The sequence below is a fragment of the Passer domesticus genome, chromosome 2 (assembly GCF_036417665.1).
Source record: "Passer domesticus isolate bPasDom1 chromosome 2, bPasDom1.hap1, whole genome shotgun sequence".
Lineage (NCBI taxonomy): Eukaryota > Metazoa > Chordata > Aves > Passeriformes > Passeridae > Passer > Passer domesticus.
The window spans coordinates 102,052,661-102,066,622 of record NC_087475.1 but is presented as its reverse complement, the minus strand read 5'-3'; the positions used below and the strand labels follow the sequence as shown (position 1 = coordinate 102,066,622).

Here is a 13,962-nt window from a genome sequence, read left to right as displayed (position 1 = left end):
TCTATCTGTCTATCTAAAATGAAAAATATATATTCCAAAACAGGCATACAGGTATTTATTGTATCAAAGTTATATATATATATATATATCCTGAACACACAGGTGTATGGGAAGTTAGCCGAGCTGCGTCGCCCAGGGCAGCGCGCCCCAAGCGAGGGGCGCACGAGAGCGCATGCTAAAGACTGCGGGCGGGAAGAACATCTGGGGAATTCACGGAATCACAGAATCGGTTCGGTTGGAAAAGACCTCCGAGATCATCGTGTCCAGTCTGTGACCGAACACCGCCATGTCAACTAGACGAGGGCACTGAGTGCAGTTCCTCCAGTTTTTCGTCCAGTTCGTCCAGTTTTTCCTTAAACACCTCGGGGGACAGTGATCCCATCACCTCCCTGGGCCAATATCTAATCATCCCTTCTGTGAAGAAATTCTTCCTGATGTCCAACCTAAACCTCCTCTGGCACAGCTCAAGACTGTCTCCTCTAGACCTGTCGCTAATTTAATTTTCCCGCTGAGTTCTGAAAGGACCGCAACCGTGGCCAAAGCAGAGGTTTCTTTAAAGAAAAAACCCGAACAACCCAAAGCGAACCACCAGCCCCTGCAATTGGCCCGGTAGCGCCGCCGACCCGCCCGCTGGCTGCGCTCCCGGGGCGCCGCGCGGCTGCCGCAGTTGCCTGGAGACGGGAGCGCGGCGGCGGAGCGGGCCCAGGTACCGGGGCTGTGGGGAGGCCGCGGCCGCTCCGGGCTCAGGTGCGGGGGCTGTGGGTAGGTCGCGGCCGGCCCGGGCACAGCCGCCCACGGAGGGCCCGCGGGTGCCGTGGGTTGTTCCCGGTAGCCCCGCTCCTCACGGCCCGCAGCGGCGGCGCCCCCCGGGGCCCCGCTGTGCCCGCACCGTCCCTAGGCCCGCCGAGGCTCCCTCCCCTGCCCGCCCTGCGGACCGCCAGGTGTCCCTTGCCTGCCCTCTGCTGTCCCCGTTAAACAGGAATCAGCGTCGCTCAGCAGGGATAGACAGTCCCCTACTTAATCTGGAATGTGGGACTTGGGTTTTCTTCACCATGTGTGAGGCAGTTAATTTTCTTGCCTGTTGCATTTGTGGTACTCCTCTCATACTCATTTTTGTGATTTTTGTTTACACTGTAAGTTAATAAGTAACTGGTGATGTCACCTGCTCTTATTTCTGCTTAGTAGAAACCTCGTAACTTTTATTCACAGGGCAGGCTTTAATAGACTTGAAACTTTTGCTTGCATGTGGCAGAGCTAGAATATGTGGCTCATACCCAGGGCTACTTTAGGTGTAAGATTATAAATTAGAGTTAGATTTATTTCTCCTAATGAAATGGGAAAATATTTTGCATATGTGCAACATAGTAATAGTGAGGGAAACAATAGCAGGGCTCCAGTCCATCTCTTTTCGCTCTCTGATGAGGGAGAAGGGAGACAATAGGGTTATGATAATGTGTCTAGGTCCTTTATAGCTTTGTAGCTTTATCCTTGCTGTCTCAGTCTCTGACTATTAAATAATTTATATACTTATCTGCTGTGAGAATTGATGCTTTTTGTTATTCTCCTCGCTCTCAAGTCTTCAAGATGTTGTAAGAGAAGCCATATTCTCTAGTACTTTTTATTTTTTCCACAGGATCTTGGGTTGATTGCCTAAACTGACTTTTATTACTAATTTTCTAGTGTTGATGGGTAGTGATATACAGACAGCACCGGTTTTTATGCCTGATTTACACTTGGATATTTTTATTTTTGTATATAAACACTATAAGACTGATTTTATTTTTTTTAAATGAAAATAAGTTTTGCAATACTCTCCTGTTTGCCCATTTTGCACTCATCAGCAGCCCAGTAAATTGCTGATGTACTCTGATGTGGTCTGAAGGCAAAAAGGAGTACTGAGAAAGATGTTCGATGGTCTGCTGTTTTTCCAAAAGAAATTAAAAATTCAGAAAAAAAGTGTTGAGGAGACCATGTTTGAAAGTGAGTTAAAGAAACAGGACTTGGCAGATGGGAAGAAACCTGACACATCCAAAGCAGAGCTAGACTTGAAGATGCCTCACCCTGGAAGAGACGATCAGTATGGAGTTCCTTATGGCAGATAATCCTCATGAAACCCAAATGCTGCAGCTGTGTTTTAGACCAGTGCTAGCCCTGGGTCAGAAAGTGCAGAGAGTGCAGCCTGGAAGGCTCACAGTGCAGTGCTAAGAGGAGTCAGGGTTGGAGTTCCTGGGACAATCTGAGTTCCTTCATGTGGAATGAAAACAACTAAAGGAATAATACAATTTCTCCTGAAAGAAAGAACAAGTGGTGTTTTTTTTTTTTTTGGTGTGGGTTTTTTGTTTTTTGGGTTTTTTTTAAGGGTTTTGGTTTTTTTTTAGGTTTGGTTTTTTTTTTTTTTTTGCCCCTCAGTGGGTAAAGCTTTTCTACAAAAAAACACTAACACATTTTGGAGTTAATCAGAAAAATGAAATCCTACAGAAGTAGCACAATGTAGAGATAATTTTATTATTTTTTGATCTTTTGCTTATTGCTAGTACTAATAGCACTGCAGTTTTATTCCAGTAATAGTTCTCTATTTCTACATAAACTGAATTCTTGGTCCGAACTGATGATCACTCTTCTGTGGATGTAAAAGCTGATAGGTGATGTCATTTAAGCACATTTAAACAGTTAATGGTGGTGCAGAGACAGCTTATAATAACTGTTAGATATGTTCTGTTCTCTGAAGTAAAACTGTAGACTGCATTTTGATCATTACTTAATTTCCTGTATTTAATGCAGTTGAAGTGTCAGTCACTGTTTATGAAGGCAAGTACTGCATTTATGAGGCTTACACATTTAAACATCTTTTTTTCTGGAAAGAAGAAAAGTGTAGGATGACAAAATAGAAAGAAAGTGGTGTCATCTTGCTGAATTTGTTTACATGTTAGCAAATAAACACTCATTTGATTTAATTATGCTGTATTTTGAATAAATCAGACAGTATGTCTGAGGTGAGAAATCACTTAATATCCAAATTTACTGAGAATTTTTGAGAGGCTTCCATATATAAAGATTCTGTGTGGCACCAAAATCGACAAACATTTTAGTTTTGAAATAACTGAAGTTACACACCTGAATGAACACATTTTCTCCGTTCTATGGCTTTTGAGAATATGGCTAAGAAAAAGGCAATTTGAAAGAAAGAGGAACTTCGCTCAAATTCCCAGCTTGTAGCACTGTCCTCTGAAACAAGGATAATTTTAATTCAGTCCTGACTTGGAATGAGTTCCTGAGTTCTTGGAAATGATGAAATTGATGTGGATCAGTTCAAGTTAGTGTCTTGGTTTACTAGGACTTGGAGGAAAATTTACTGCCCTGGTCAGTCATTAGCAGAAAAATTATGATTGCTGACTTTTTTTTCTCACTAGACTTGTCACACCATTCTACTTATCACTGTCTCAGTTTTCAGTATCAAAAGGCTTAAATCTTTCTGATTTAGGAAATCTGCTGCAAAAAAAACCCCTTGCCAACTCCCCCAGGAAAATAAAATCAGCATTTAGGGAGATGCATGCCTTTGTCATGGTGAGCCTGCACAAGAGTTTTCAGGATCAGCCAATTAATGAAACCCAGAATCTGCAGCCAAAGTAGACACGTTATCCCCTTGAGCCTCTTCTGAGTCCTTAAATTCAGAATTTGCTTTGGCACAGTACTTGAATGCCATCACAAAAATTGCACAGAGGACTTTGCAGTATCTTTATTTAACTAGGACCCAGATATCAACACAAGTGCAAATGTTCATATCCTCTTTCAGCCTAAAGCATTTTCCGGATAGGAATTAATTTATAATGAAAACTATGATAGTCTTAATTTTTAGAAGATAAATGATTGCTAATTAGTTAAAATAATTTGAAATTTTATAGCTCTTTTCTCTGTGGATATCAAAACACTTTGCTAAGATGGGTAAGTATTATTATCTAATTTTTCACAGGAGATAACTGAGACAGCCAGCGGTGAAATGGCTGATACAAAATGTGCACATCATTACTGGGTTCAGAATTAGAATTCAGGTCTCTGAACCCTCCACTATCTATTTATGCAAATAGTCTATAACTATTTCTTCAACTTCATTGATATCAGTTGTGTTACCCCATTAAAAACTCATGAATTTCATTTAAATCTATTGAGATATATTGCAATTGTTTTCTTTTAATTTGTTTTCTAAATGTAAAACTTTCTGCTTGTCTATTTTCAAATTTTTTTTCAGCACTCCTAAAGGATAAAAGCTCATTCGTAATTCTTATGCAGTAAAGTCAGATTCTGGCAGATAGTCAGGACTTTTGGATGAAGATTGGCTATATAACAGCAAGAATGACATATCTGAAATATTTCTTTGTCCTCTTTGTCCTTCTTGTGGGTGGCATTTTGTTAGGACACTTTGCCTTTCCTGAAATATCGAAAAAGCCTGAAATTCCTCAAAATATTTTTTCCAAATGGATTCTGACCCGGAGCTGGAAACAGGAAATGCGTTTTTAGGGACTTCTTAGTGGTATCAAAGTCATGATTATAAATGAAGAGGGATTTGCTTGCATCCTGCCCATATTTCTGAGTATTCATGTTTCTTTATACACAACTTCTGAATTTTCCCATTTTGGATTGTTTTTTTCATGCTGTAATATTGATGCAAAGTTGCTCCAATGTGCATTTTGAGGTGTTTCATTTGGAAATGGAGAACACATATGAAATCAAAAGGCAGACAAAATTCACAGTAAGAGCAATGCTTATACTCTTTTCCTTCTTTTTGAGACTTTTGTAAAAATGGTCATTGTGTTTGGTTTTTATATGACAAATTTGGACCTTTTTCACTTCAGAGGAAAACAGTAACTAGTGAAAATTGTAGCATCCTGAAAAAGATGATCTGAAAGATGAAAATCATATGAGGGAGGGGTGTTATTAAGATGTTTAATTTTTTAAAAAAATTTTGTTAACTCTTAAAATTTGTTTCCATTATCATAAAATGTTTTGAAGAAAGTACTTTTTTCTTAAAGAGTTATCTCTTTTGCTTTTCCGTTCAAGATATTAGGTGATCTCAGAATGTCTATGTCTGGATATTTTTGTGAAGTCCACCACAAAGGTAAAGGAATAGCCTTGTTGTCTCAAAAGCAGATCTCATCCCACTATATTGAAGATAAGCTCAACCCATTTAAATAATGTCAGTTCCCACCATTACACAGTATTTAGATGAAAGTCTTGCTGCAGCAATTTATTCAGAGCCTGGAGTCCTAAAACCCGAGCCAATTAATTCACTCTACAAAGTGAGACATATCTTTGGGTTATACATATTTGTGTACAGGCAGAAGACAAATAGCATCTTTGGGAATCTCAAAGCATTTGAGAGGAAATGAGACTGGTCTAAATGGCAAATAAAGTTAACAATACTAAAGGTTTGTCTTTACCACCACCAGGGAGAGAAAACATCCACCTTTTCCAATGGAACAGGAACCAGCAGAAGATGCAGAGGCAGATCCCACTGGTGAGTATTTGCCTGTTATATCGTGATTTCAGTACTGAACCTACAGTAACTTCTGCCTTCTTCCACCACTCACCTCTTTCTTGCTTCAGCTCCAGTTCCTGCTCTTGGTGTTGCCAAATTTTATTTTTATTCTGGTCATAGTGAAGTTCTGGACTAAGCCCTGTGCCTGCTGTTCCTGCTGTGCCTCAGCTCTCAAAGTCCCTCCCCTGAAAATTTTTGCTGCTTAGACCTGTCTCTATAGCTAATACTGAAATCAGGTATTTAACTCCACCAGACTCTTTCAATCAGAGGTCAGTATTTTCGTTTTTAACATATTTTTCATCTTGAAATGCCTGTCCAGTGTCTATTTCAGGTGTCCTGCATGTCATCTAACACACTAGATCCAGGTAGCATGAATACCAAATCCACTTTGGAAGGATTTTTGATGCATTGCTACATTACTTTTGGCGTTTGTTTGGTCTTCCTCTTGCATCTTTTTTTCTGTTATAGGATGTGTTTGTTTCTTTCCTTCCCCTAAGTTTTAAATTATTGGTTTTTGGAAGTAAACTTTTCCTGACACTTAATGCTAAACAGCAGGAAGTCTGTTGTTGGACAGAGGAGGTTCTTTTACTACTACAGAACTATATATTTAATATGGCATGTATGAGCAAATTAGTCAAAGGAATTCATACCTAAGAGAGTGATACAATTTATACTTTGCAAAAGAAAACAAAACTAGTGTTTCAAGCGAATCACCAACTGCAGAGGAGCAGGAGGAAGAACAGGAGCAAGTCAGACATTGAGAGCATTGCTGAGAGCAGGTGTTCACTGAGGAGATAGTGCTAATAACTTAAAACCTCCCATATGTTCTAGCTTTCATTGTTTTTACAGTTATTATTAGGAACAGCCTAACAACCTCAGACTGTAGTCAGTTACAGTGATTGAGTATTTCTGCTCCCTTTCAGTTGGCTTAACTTAGCTCTTTGCCTTGCTTGTTTCTCATGGCCCACCTAGGAGAGAAAACATTCAGGACAGCATGAAATGCTTACAAAATAGATTTAACCTGAGATAACCAACTGGCAACTACTTTTAGCAAGTGCTTACGACTAGTTGGAAGTCAAGTTGACGGTATTGTGCATTGCAATCCAGTGAGGAACTACACTGGGTCACACATTAGCAGTTTGCTTTCTTGAGGACAATGGTGTCTCTGGTAGTCCATTATATGTGGTTTTAATAATTGTTTTGTGCAACAATGTGCATTCAATAGCTGCTGAAAACAGACACTTTAAAATTTGCTTGGTTTTTAAATTAGAGACCTAAATATCAAGCAAACCTCAACTGAACTGTTTTAGTAAGCTTTAAAGTTTTAAAAACAGTATTTTTCAAACAGTCTCAATTTTTTTGTTTAAATTCTTCAGTTTTGAATATTTACAGTGAAGTTTTTGAAAACCTGAAGGAGTATTTGTCTCAGATTGTTCCAGGACAAGTAGTTACTAAGACATGGAACCCTTGTTTTGAGCTATGGGGCAAAGAATTATGACTCCTTCCCTTTTATGGTTAGGTGCAAACATCAGCAACTAACCCAAAACATATGGTGAATATAAATTTCTGTTGTGTTCCCACTTCTGAGGTGCAGAAGACAATTTGGACGAACAAGATAATACTCAAGTATCTTTAGAACCACAAAAAAGGCCTGAGGAGGTAAAAAAGAAATTAGATGAAACTTTCTTCTACACATATGAAGATGTATATTCAGGACCATATGCCACTGATGACACTGAGATACCCACTGACCTTCTTATTTTTAAGTATCCTTTCTGTTGAGCTTGTGCAAATTCAAAGCTAATGATATTTAATATACCTTCTCAAAACTGTATTGGTCAAATTTGGAGTAGCCTATGTGGCATTAGTGGGATACCTTTGATTGAGACACAGGTAAAGATTCTGGCCAGTTATGGTTCTGGGTGAATTTAATATTAAGTGTTGTCTTGACCTCATAAAGATTTCTTGCTGGGCATAGTGCTTCCTATCATAAATACTGCTGTAGAACTAGATCATGGAGAAGCTAATGGGACCAGGCAGAAGACTGGCATAAGAATATGCCCTGCGAAGCTCTCCCTTTCTCTGTACCCACCCTGGGGTTCCCCAAGAAGCTGAGGGGAGAGCAGAAGAGCTCCTCTGTACCTCATAAGGGAGAAGTGAGGAAGGAACCAGGTAGATTTGTGTTCTGGTGCTTGGGAGATCTAAACTCATAGAATGAAGGAAGTGGTGCCCATCAGTTAAGAGCTACAATAAACTCTTTGGTACATATGGTCAAGTAGGGTGGGATATGATAGGTGACTTTTGTATGTGCTGGTGGTTTTCTCTGCAGACACAGTTCAGTCGCTGTTGAAGATTGGACTTTCCCTTTTTTACATCTGCCTGTAAACAATTGAGAAGTGAGCTTGAAAACTTGCTTGGTTTGATCTTTTGTCTGTAGAACAGTTCCTGGTAATCTGATGCACATCTTTTACATTTCATTTGAAAAGAGAGCACAGATAACATATTAATTCCTTGCAGCTCCAAATGATCCAGTAGAAGCAAGAGATGTACCCATAGTGGAGATGAAAAGATGGTATATGAACTTCAGAAGGCCTTTACTTGTGCCTTCCTTTCAGTTATAATCAAGGTATATTTTACTTTCACTGTATGCTGAAGAAAATTATCTCCTGCCATCAGGCTTAGTCACTAGTTTCAGTATTCCCATTTGAGTTTCAGTTTAAGCATTTCTATCCACTTAGTAAACTGTCTAGAAAGCCAGTGTCTAATCTTTTCCTTATTGGACTGTTCCCAGACATTCTTTTGGATATGACTGTACCAGACCTGTAAACCTGATGGTAATGGATAGACATACTGTAGGGTATGTAGCAGGCAACCAGGTGATCCTCCAGAACCTGAAAACTAAGTATCAGAAACACATCCGGAGCAGCTGTGGCGGTGGCATTGGGTTTATCACAGTATGGCTTTTGTTTCTTGTTTAAGAACTTTAGTCACTTTCTAGGGAGAAAAATGTTTGCTTGGTTGTGGTTGCCAGATATGGGAGACTTCTACAGTTGCACATTCATATACATAAGAAAGTATATGGTACTGATTAAAGAAATGTGTGGATCATGCAGCATGGGCTTCTCATCCCGTCAGTATAATTGGCGGAGAGCGAGTATCTGCACACCTTAGTCCCAGGCTCAGCTACCTAAAATGACTGTCAAATCCAGCTGGGATTATTTTTACATTCTTATTTAAATCTTTTGGCTCATAGCAATTCTTTGATTTTTTTCAACACTTCATCTGTCCTAATCACAACTGATACTAATATAGAATCTTACTTGCAATTAAAATTTAGAAAATCAAGCTCCCAAACAAATAAAAAGGATCTCATTTCACTCTAATAAACTTATCAAGAGGTTCAAGTATCAAGTTCTGCCTCTGAATCACCTTACCATGTGTAAGCTCTGCTGTCTCTCAGTATTATTGCACATGAGCGAGGCTTTCAGACTACCAGCCTCAGACTGTCCTGCTTCATCGTAAGCAGCCTTTTCTGGGGAATCAGTGTACATTTTTACACTTTTAGAGTAGTGTCATTCAGGATAGTTCTTCTGCAGCTGTCTGCTGAAGTAGATGGCTGCTGACACAAATGCTGCTATGGAAAGATTAGCAAGTGGGTTGAGTGAGGTAGGAATAGTAAAAGGATGCATCACAAAGCACATTGTTTCACCATTTGTGACAATTCCACTATATATGTGGTATATACTGTTTTGTGTGCATAGTGGCTTCATTCTGATATTAAGCAATAGGTTGACAGTTGTTCAGAATAAACAAGGAAAAATGCAATCTAGAATTTATGGCAGTATGTTTTGACTGATGAATACAATAATTCAATAACTATCAGAATAAAGACAAAGGTGTTATTACAGCATGCAACAAGACTTCTGCTTTTTCAAGGCACACCCTAGTAAGGAGTACTTTGCAGTAGGAGAAAAAGGAAAGAAGCCAAACATTGTCATCTACACATATCCTTCGGTGAGGCCCTACAGAATACTGAAAGGTAGTGTAAAACGTTCTATTTTATACAGATGGACTAGTGTTTAAAGATCCCAGCAGATGGAGTAGTGGATCATTTTTAGTTTAGAAGGAAATAGAACCTTCTGGTCCTTCACATCAAAAATAGAAAAATTGGTTTCAAGTTTTTTCATTATTGCATGGGAAGAAACTTCTATTTGATAGAGATAGCCAACCTAAAGCCATTACCTATTGAATAAAAAATAATTTCAGTGAATGTTGAGCTACTTCTGAGTAGATTTTTGTGTTATTTCTACCTCTTTCCTGTGCATGTGTATTGGGGCTTGTACATTTCTTTAGGTGGAACAGAGATGGCCTATGTTTATGGTGATTTCAACCGTACTGGCACTTTTCTGGCCAGTGTTGGGAGCAGCCCTGACTACATGTTGACCATCTGGGACTGGAAACAAGAGGAGACTCTGTTGAGGTCAAAAGCTTTTGCACAGGATGTTTACAAGGTCATGTTTTCTGCTGAGAATGAAGAACATCTAACTACAGGTGGATCAGGACACATCAGGTAGGTTTGCTGATTAGGATTAATACATAACACCTCTGCAGTCATAATACATAGGAGATGACTAACAGGAATGTATTGTTAGCAAATGTGTACCAATGAGGAATGCTATTTTACCTGGCCCTTACAATTATAAAAATGAGGATTTTCAAATCCTTCAGCCAGTCAAACAAATCTTTCAATATCTTTGCTATCCAAATAGGATGATGCTTGGTGTTAATGTCAGTACCTCTGGCTCCATTCTTGTAATTTCAACAAGCACTGGGAAGAAGAAATGAAAAATACTTTTATATACATGTCTTCTAGCTGGTAACATAGGATATTTACCTTCTGGGCTTTCTGTCTTTGATTTCTTGAGCTCATCTACTCCTTGGACAGCCATTGGAGCTGGTTGCCAAGTCATGGATCAGGACCCCTCTGATCGCACCAAAAGCCTACAAAAGATGTTTCCATACATTCCCTTCCCTGCTAAGTTCATGGGTCCTTTTATAAAAAAGGCTCAAACACCCAATGACTTTAAACATTCATTTTGTGTTTTGTATTTATCCAGTACTTGAATGTTAACACAGCAGAGTCTTATGCTATGAGTGGGATTTTGTTGTAATAAAAATGATATCTTAAAAATTATAATGCATCTAAAGTTTCTTTGAATTTTAATGGGGAAATCAGATCAAGAGCTGAGATTTGCTTTATAGTTTGGTTGCAAGGTGGGTCTGAAATAACGAATGATTTATTTAGACACAGAACAAGTGTAGTTTAGAATGCATTATTTATGGAAATCTGACAAAACAAAATCTCTTATAAACTTTCTTTTGAGCTGAAATACTACAAATAAACTCTGACATAGCTTTTATTACATGATAAATGTGACCTTTCACCCAAATGTGGACTCAAATTACAATTTCCAACAGTTACCTTAAAAGTAATGTCTCCTGCACACACAGGAGACACTAATATTTAGGATTAAACCTTTGGCTCAGTGAGATTTTATAATACAGTTTAATTCCACAAGAGGATTTGGATGACATTCGATGAAGTCCTCAGTCCCTTGTATTTACAAAACTGAGCATCATACACTCCACAGCAAGGATAAAATAGATATCCCTAACTATGTGTATTGGTTGTAGCTAGAAAGATGTAGCTATGGATTTTACACTTTTTAATTTTAAATAGTAATTTAATCTTCATTCTGCCTATTACAAATCCTTTTCCTAGCTTTTTCAGAGGAGTAGTATAGGGAAATGTTTGTGTAGATGTAAAGCTTTATATAATTTTCAAAAGAAACAACCCCAAGTTCTCCTTCAAAAAGGAGTAATACATGAGTAAGGCATGCCCGGTGAGAGTATTGCAGTGCCTAAGAGAGATTAACCAGTGTTTAGGAAATCTTGTATCAGCGAGCGGTGTGTTTTTCTGTACTCAGGTTCTGGAAGATGGCTCTCACATTAACTGGTCTCAAGTTACAAGGAGCTTTGGGCCGGTTTGGAAAAACAGCAGTGTCTGACATTATAGGTTTTGTGGAGCTGCCCGATGGGAAGGTAAGTGAGAAAAAGTGACCAGAAGAAAAATACTATGTACCCTTTTAGACTTTGATATAAAGTCTACTTTGTAAGTTAGAGGATTACTATTTGCTTAAAAATGTTTTTAATCAGGCCCATGATGCACTGTTCTGAGAAGAAAATGTTGCCATCAGTTTGCTCCAAATCCCTGTCTTGCTTTGTAATAATTGGAAAATAGTTAGTGTTGTAATTCACAGACAAAATATGGCTTAGAGCTGAGTGTCTTCTAATATGAAAACATTAGTGTACAGAAATACAAAGAGACTGTTGGTCCCAGTTGTCACCAATTTCAGTGCATGCAAATTGTGTCACATTGCTAAAAAGTTGAACCTCCTCACCCTTTACATCTCTTGGAAATGTCTGTATTTTGCCATTGATTTAATGCTTTCATGGAAGGAAGTCACAAATGTTAGCTGTGTTCTTGCCTGTGCTTCTGCACGACATGCAGGTGCTTACATACTTAACTTCATTTACATTGAAGGTCGTCTCAGGAACTGAGTGGGGCAATTTGCTGCTTTGGGAAGGTGGACTCATTAAAGTAGAGCTCTGTCAAGTTGGACACAAGCCTTGTCATGAGGGCCCTGTCAGCCAGTTAGTTTTTGATGAAGGAGAACTTTACTCTGTTGGAAAAGATGGTGTCATTCGGGTGAGTTTCTCTTTTGCTCTGCCTTTGGGTGTGCAAATGTGTGGTCAGCAGGTAAATATTATGTATTTCCTTTACCAGGTTTTTGGAGGATAGTTTCTTTCTGAAAATTATTTGGTAGAACAAAGAAAATAAGAGCACATCTAAACAGTGTATGTGTTTGAATTGGATAGCATGGCATGCAGTTTTCCTTCTTCAGTAGGAATGAACAAATCAGCTTTTACTTTAGTAAATCAAAACTATCTTCAGTGGTTTTCTAACAGTTTTGTTCCTGACTACATTCTAACATTTTATAATTTCCAGGCATATTAACAGGTGGTGTTATCTAAAAGATTAAAAGCAAACTACAGGAATATTTGAAATTAATTTTCTGAGTGTTTAAAAGCTCAGATTATTAATGTTAAAATAACATAGAAATTAACTAGCATCTCAGAGATACATATCCTAAAATGGGGAAAATTAAAGAAAAAGCATCCCTAAGTTAGCAAATAATTCTATAAATTAAGGTCAAAATGTTTTCCTTATGCATAACACCACTTTCTGATCTCACCTGTAAATGATCAAGAATTTAGCAGTCTTATTTGCCTGCTCTTTAAGGGAGGACGTGATGTGTCTTCTGCTGATGTGTGGAATGACCCAGATAATGAATGGCATACTGACCTATAGACAGTGGAGGGTTTCAAGCACTGTTGTTGTCGTGTATTATAGGTTGGTGTTTCCCCTTAGGAAAATTCACTTGATTATGAGCATGCTAACTGATATGTTGTCCTTATCCTACAGAGCAGGACATGGAAGGGTTAGACTTCCCATTATTTTGTGCTGCCTCAGTATGAGCCATGCTGACTGCCCACAGATACCATTTATTCTGCATAGTTCTGAAGCTGCTGTGTACAGCTCTGCTAGTGTCAGGGCTGAATTGAAGCTCCAGTCACTGTTCTAGGTTATGTTCAAAGCAGTGATTTTGCTTTCTTAAGATTTTGATTTTCCATGTTTATTTTGTATGAAAACAACCTGGTTTTATATAAAAAGCGTTTTTTTGTTTTTTTTTTTTTTTTTTTTTTTTTTTCTTTAATGATTCCAATGCCATGAAGATGTGGAACTTTGAGGTAGTAGATACTGCTGATCCTGTGGATGACACAGGGTTAGTGGAGATGGAGCCTATGAATGAGCTGTGGCTTGGCAAGAATGTCAGCCTGAATTTCATTACAAAAATTCATGACCATGGACAGTCCTTCTGGTTTGCTCAGGTAAGATACACTCAGGTACATGCATCCTTATGGAGAAAAACAAAATGAGGAACATGCTGGTAGTGAGGAACAGCAGGAGTCTATTACAAATGAGAGTGTTTCTTTTTAGTAGAATTCAGTATTCTAGATATATAGAAAATAATCTTCTTATCTACCTACCTACCTGCCTACAATTTTGTTGTTTTTTTTTAAACACTGAAACAGGCTTCCTAGAGAGGTGGTTTAAGTTCCAAGCCTGTCAATGTTTAAGAGGCATATACAGAGGTGTTTAAAGATTTACTTTAAGTTTTGGTCAGGCCTGAAGTGAGCGGGCAATTGGACAAGGTGATCCTTGCAGGTCCCTTCCAACTGAATTATGCTATGTTATGCTGTGTTTTTAGTGTACAGTATTGTGTGAGACTCTGGCATAAGAATAA

The 13,962-nt window shown here is 38.5% G+C and overlaps 1 protein-coding gene across 4 annotated transcripts in view; it reads left to right on the top strand.

The window, feature by feature from the left end:
- Positions 1 to 687: 687 nt before the first annotated feature.
- CFAP44 (cilia and flagella associated protein 44) overlaps positions 688 to 13,962 on the top strand; it is a 41,413-nt gene continuing 28,138 nt past the window's right edge. For all 4 annotated transcript variants that reach the window (XR_010356693.1, XR_010356694.1, XM_064410126.1 and 1 more), the window contains exons 1-10: positions 688 to 747; positions 5,056 to 5,113; positions 5,445 to 5,512; positions 7,122 to 7,299; positions 8,325 to 8,487; positions 9,470 to 9,572; positions 9,887 to 10,103; positions 11,521 to 11,635; positions 12,138 to 12,302; positions 13,391 to 13,546. Coding sequence is in view for 2 of the 4 variants with exons in the window: in XM_064410126.1 (XP_064266196.1) it covers positions 5,470 to 5,512; positions 7,122 to 7,299; positions 8,325 to 8,487; positions 9,470 to 9,572; positions 9,887 to 10,103; positions 11,521 to 11,635; positions 12,138 to 12,302; positions 13,391 to 13,546 (1,140 nt within the window). In the remaining 2 variants the exon portion in view is untranslated. The remainder of the gene's footprint in view (positions 748 to 5,055; positions 5,114 to 5,444; positions 5,513 to 7,121; positions 7,300 to 8,324; positions 8,488 to 9,469; positions 9,573 to 9,886; positions 10,104 to 11,520; positions 11,636 to 12,137; positions 12,303 to 13,390; positions 13,547 to 13,962) is intronic.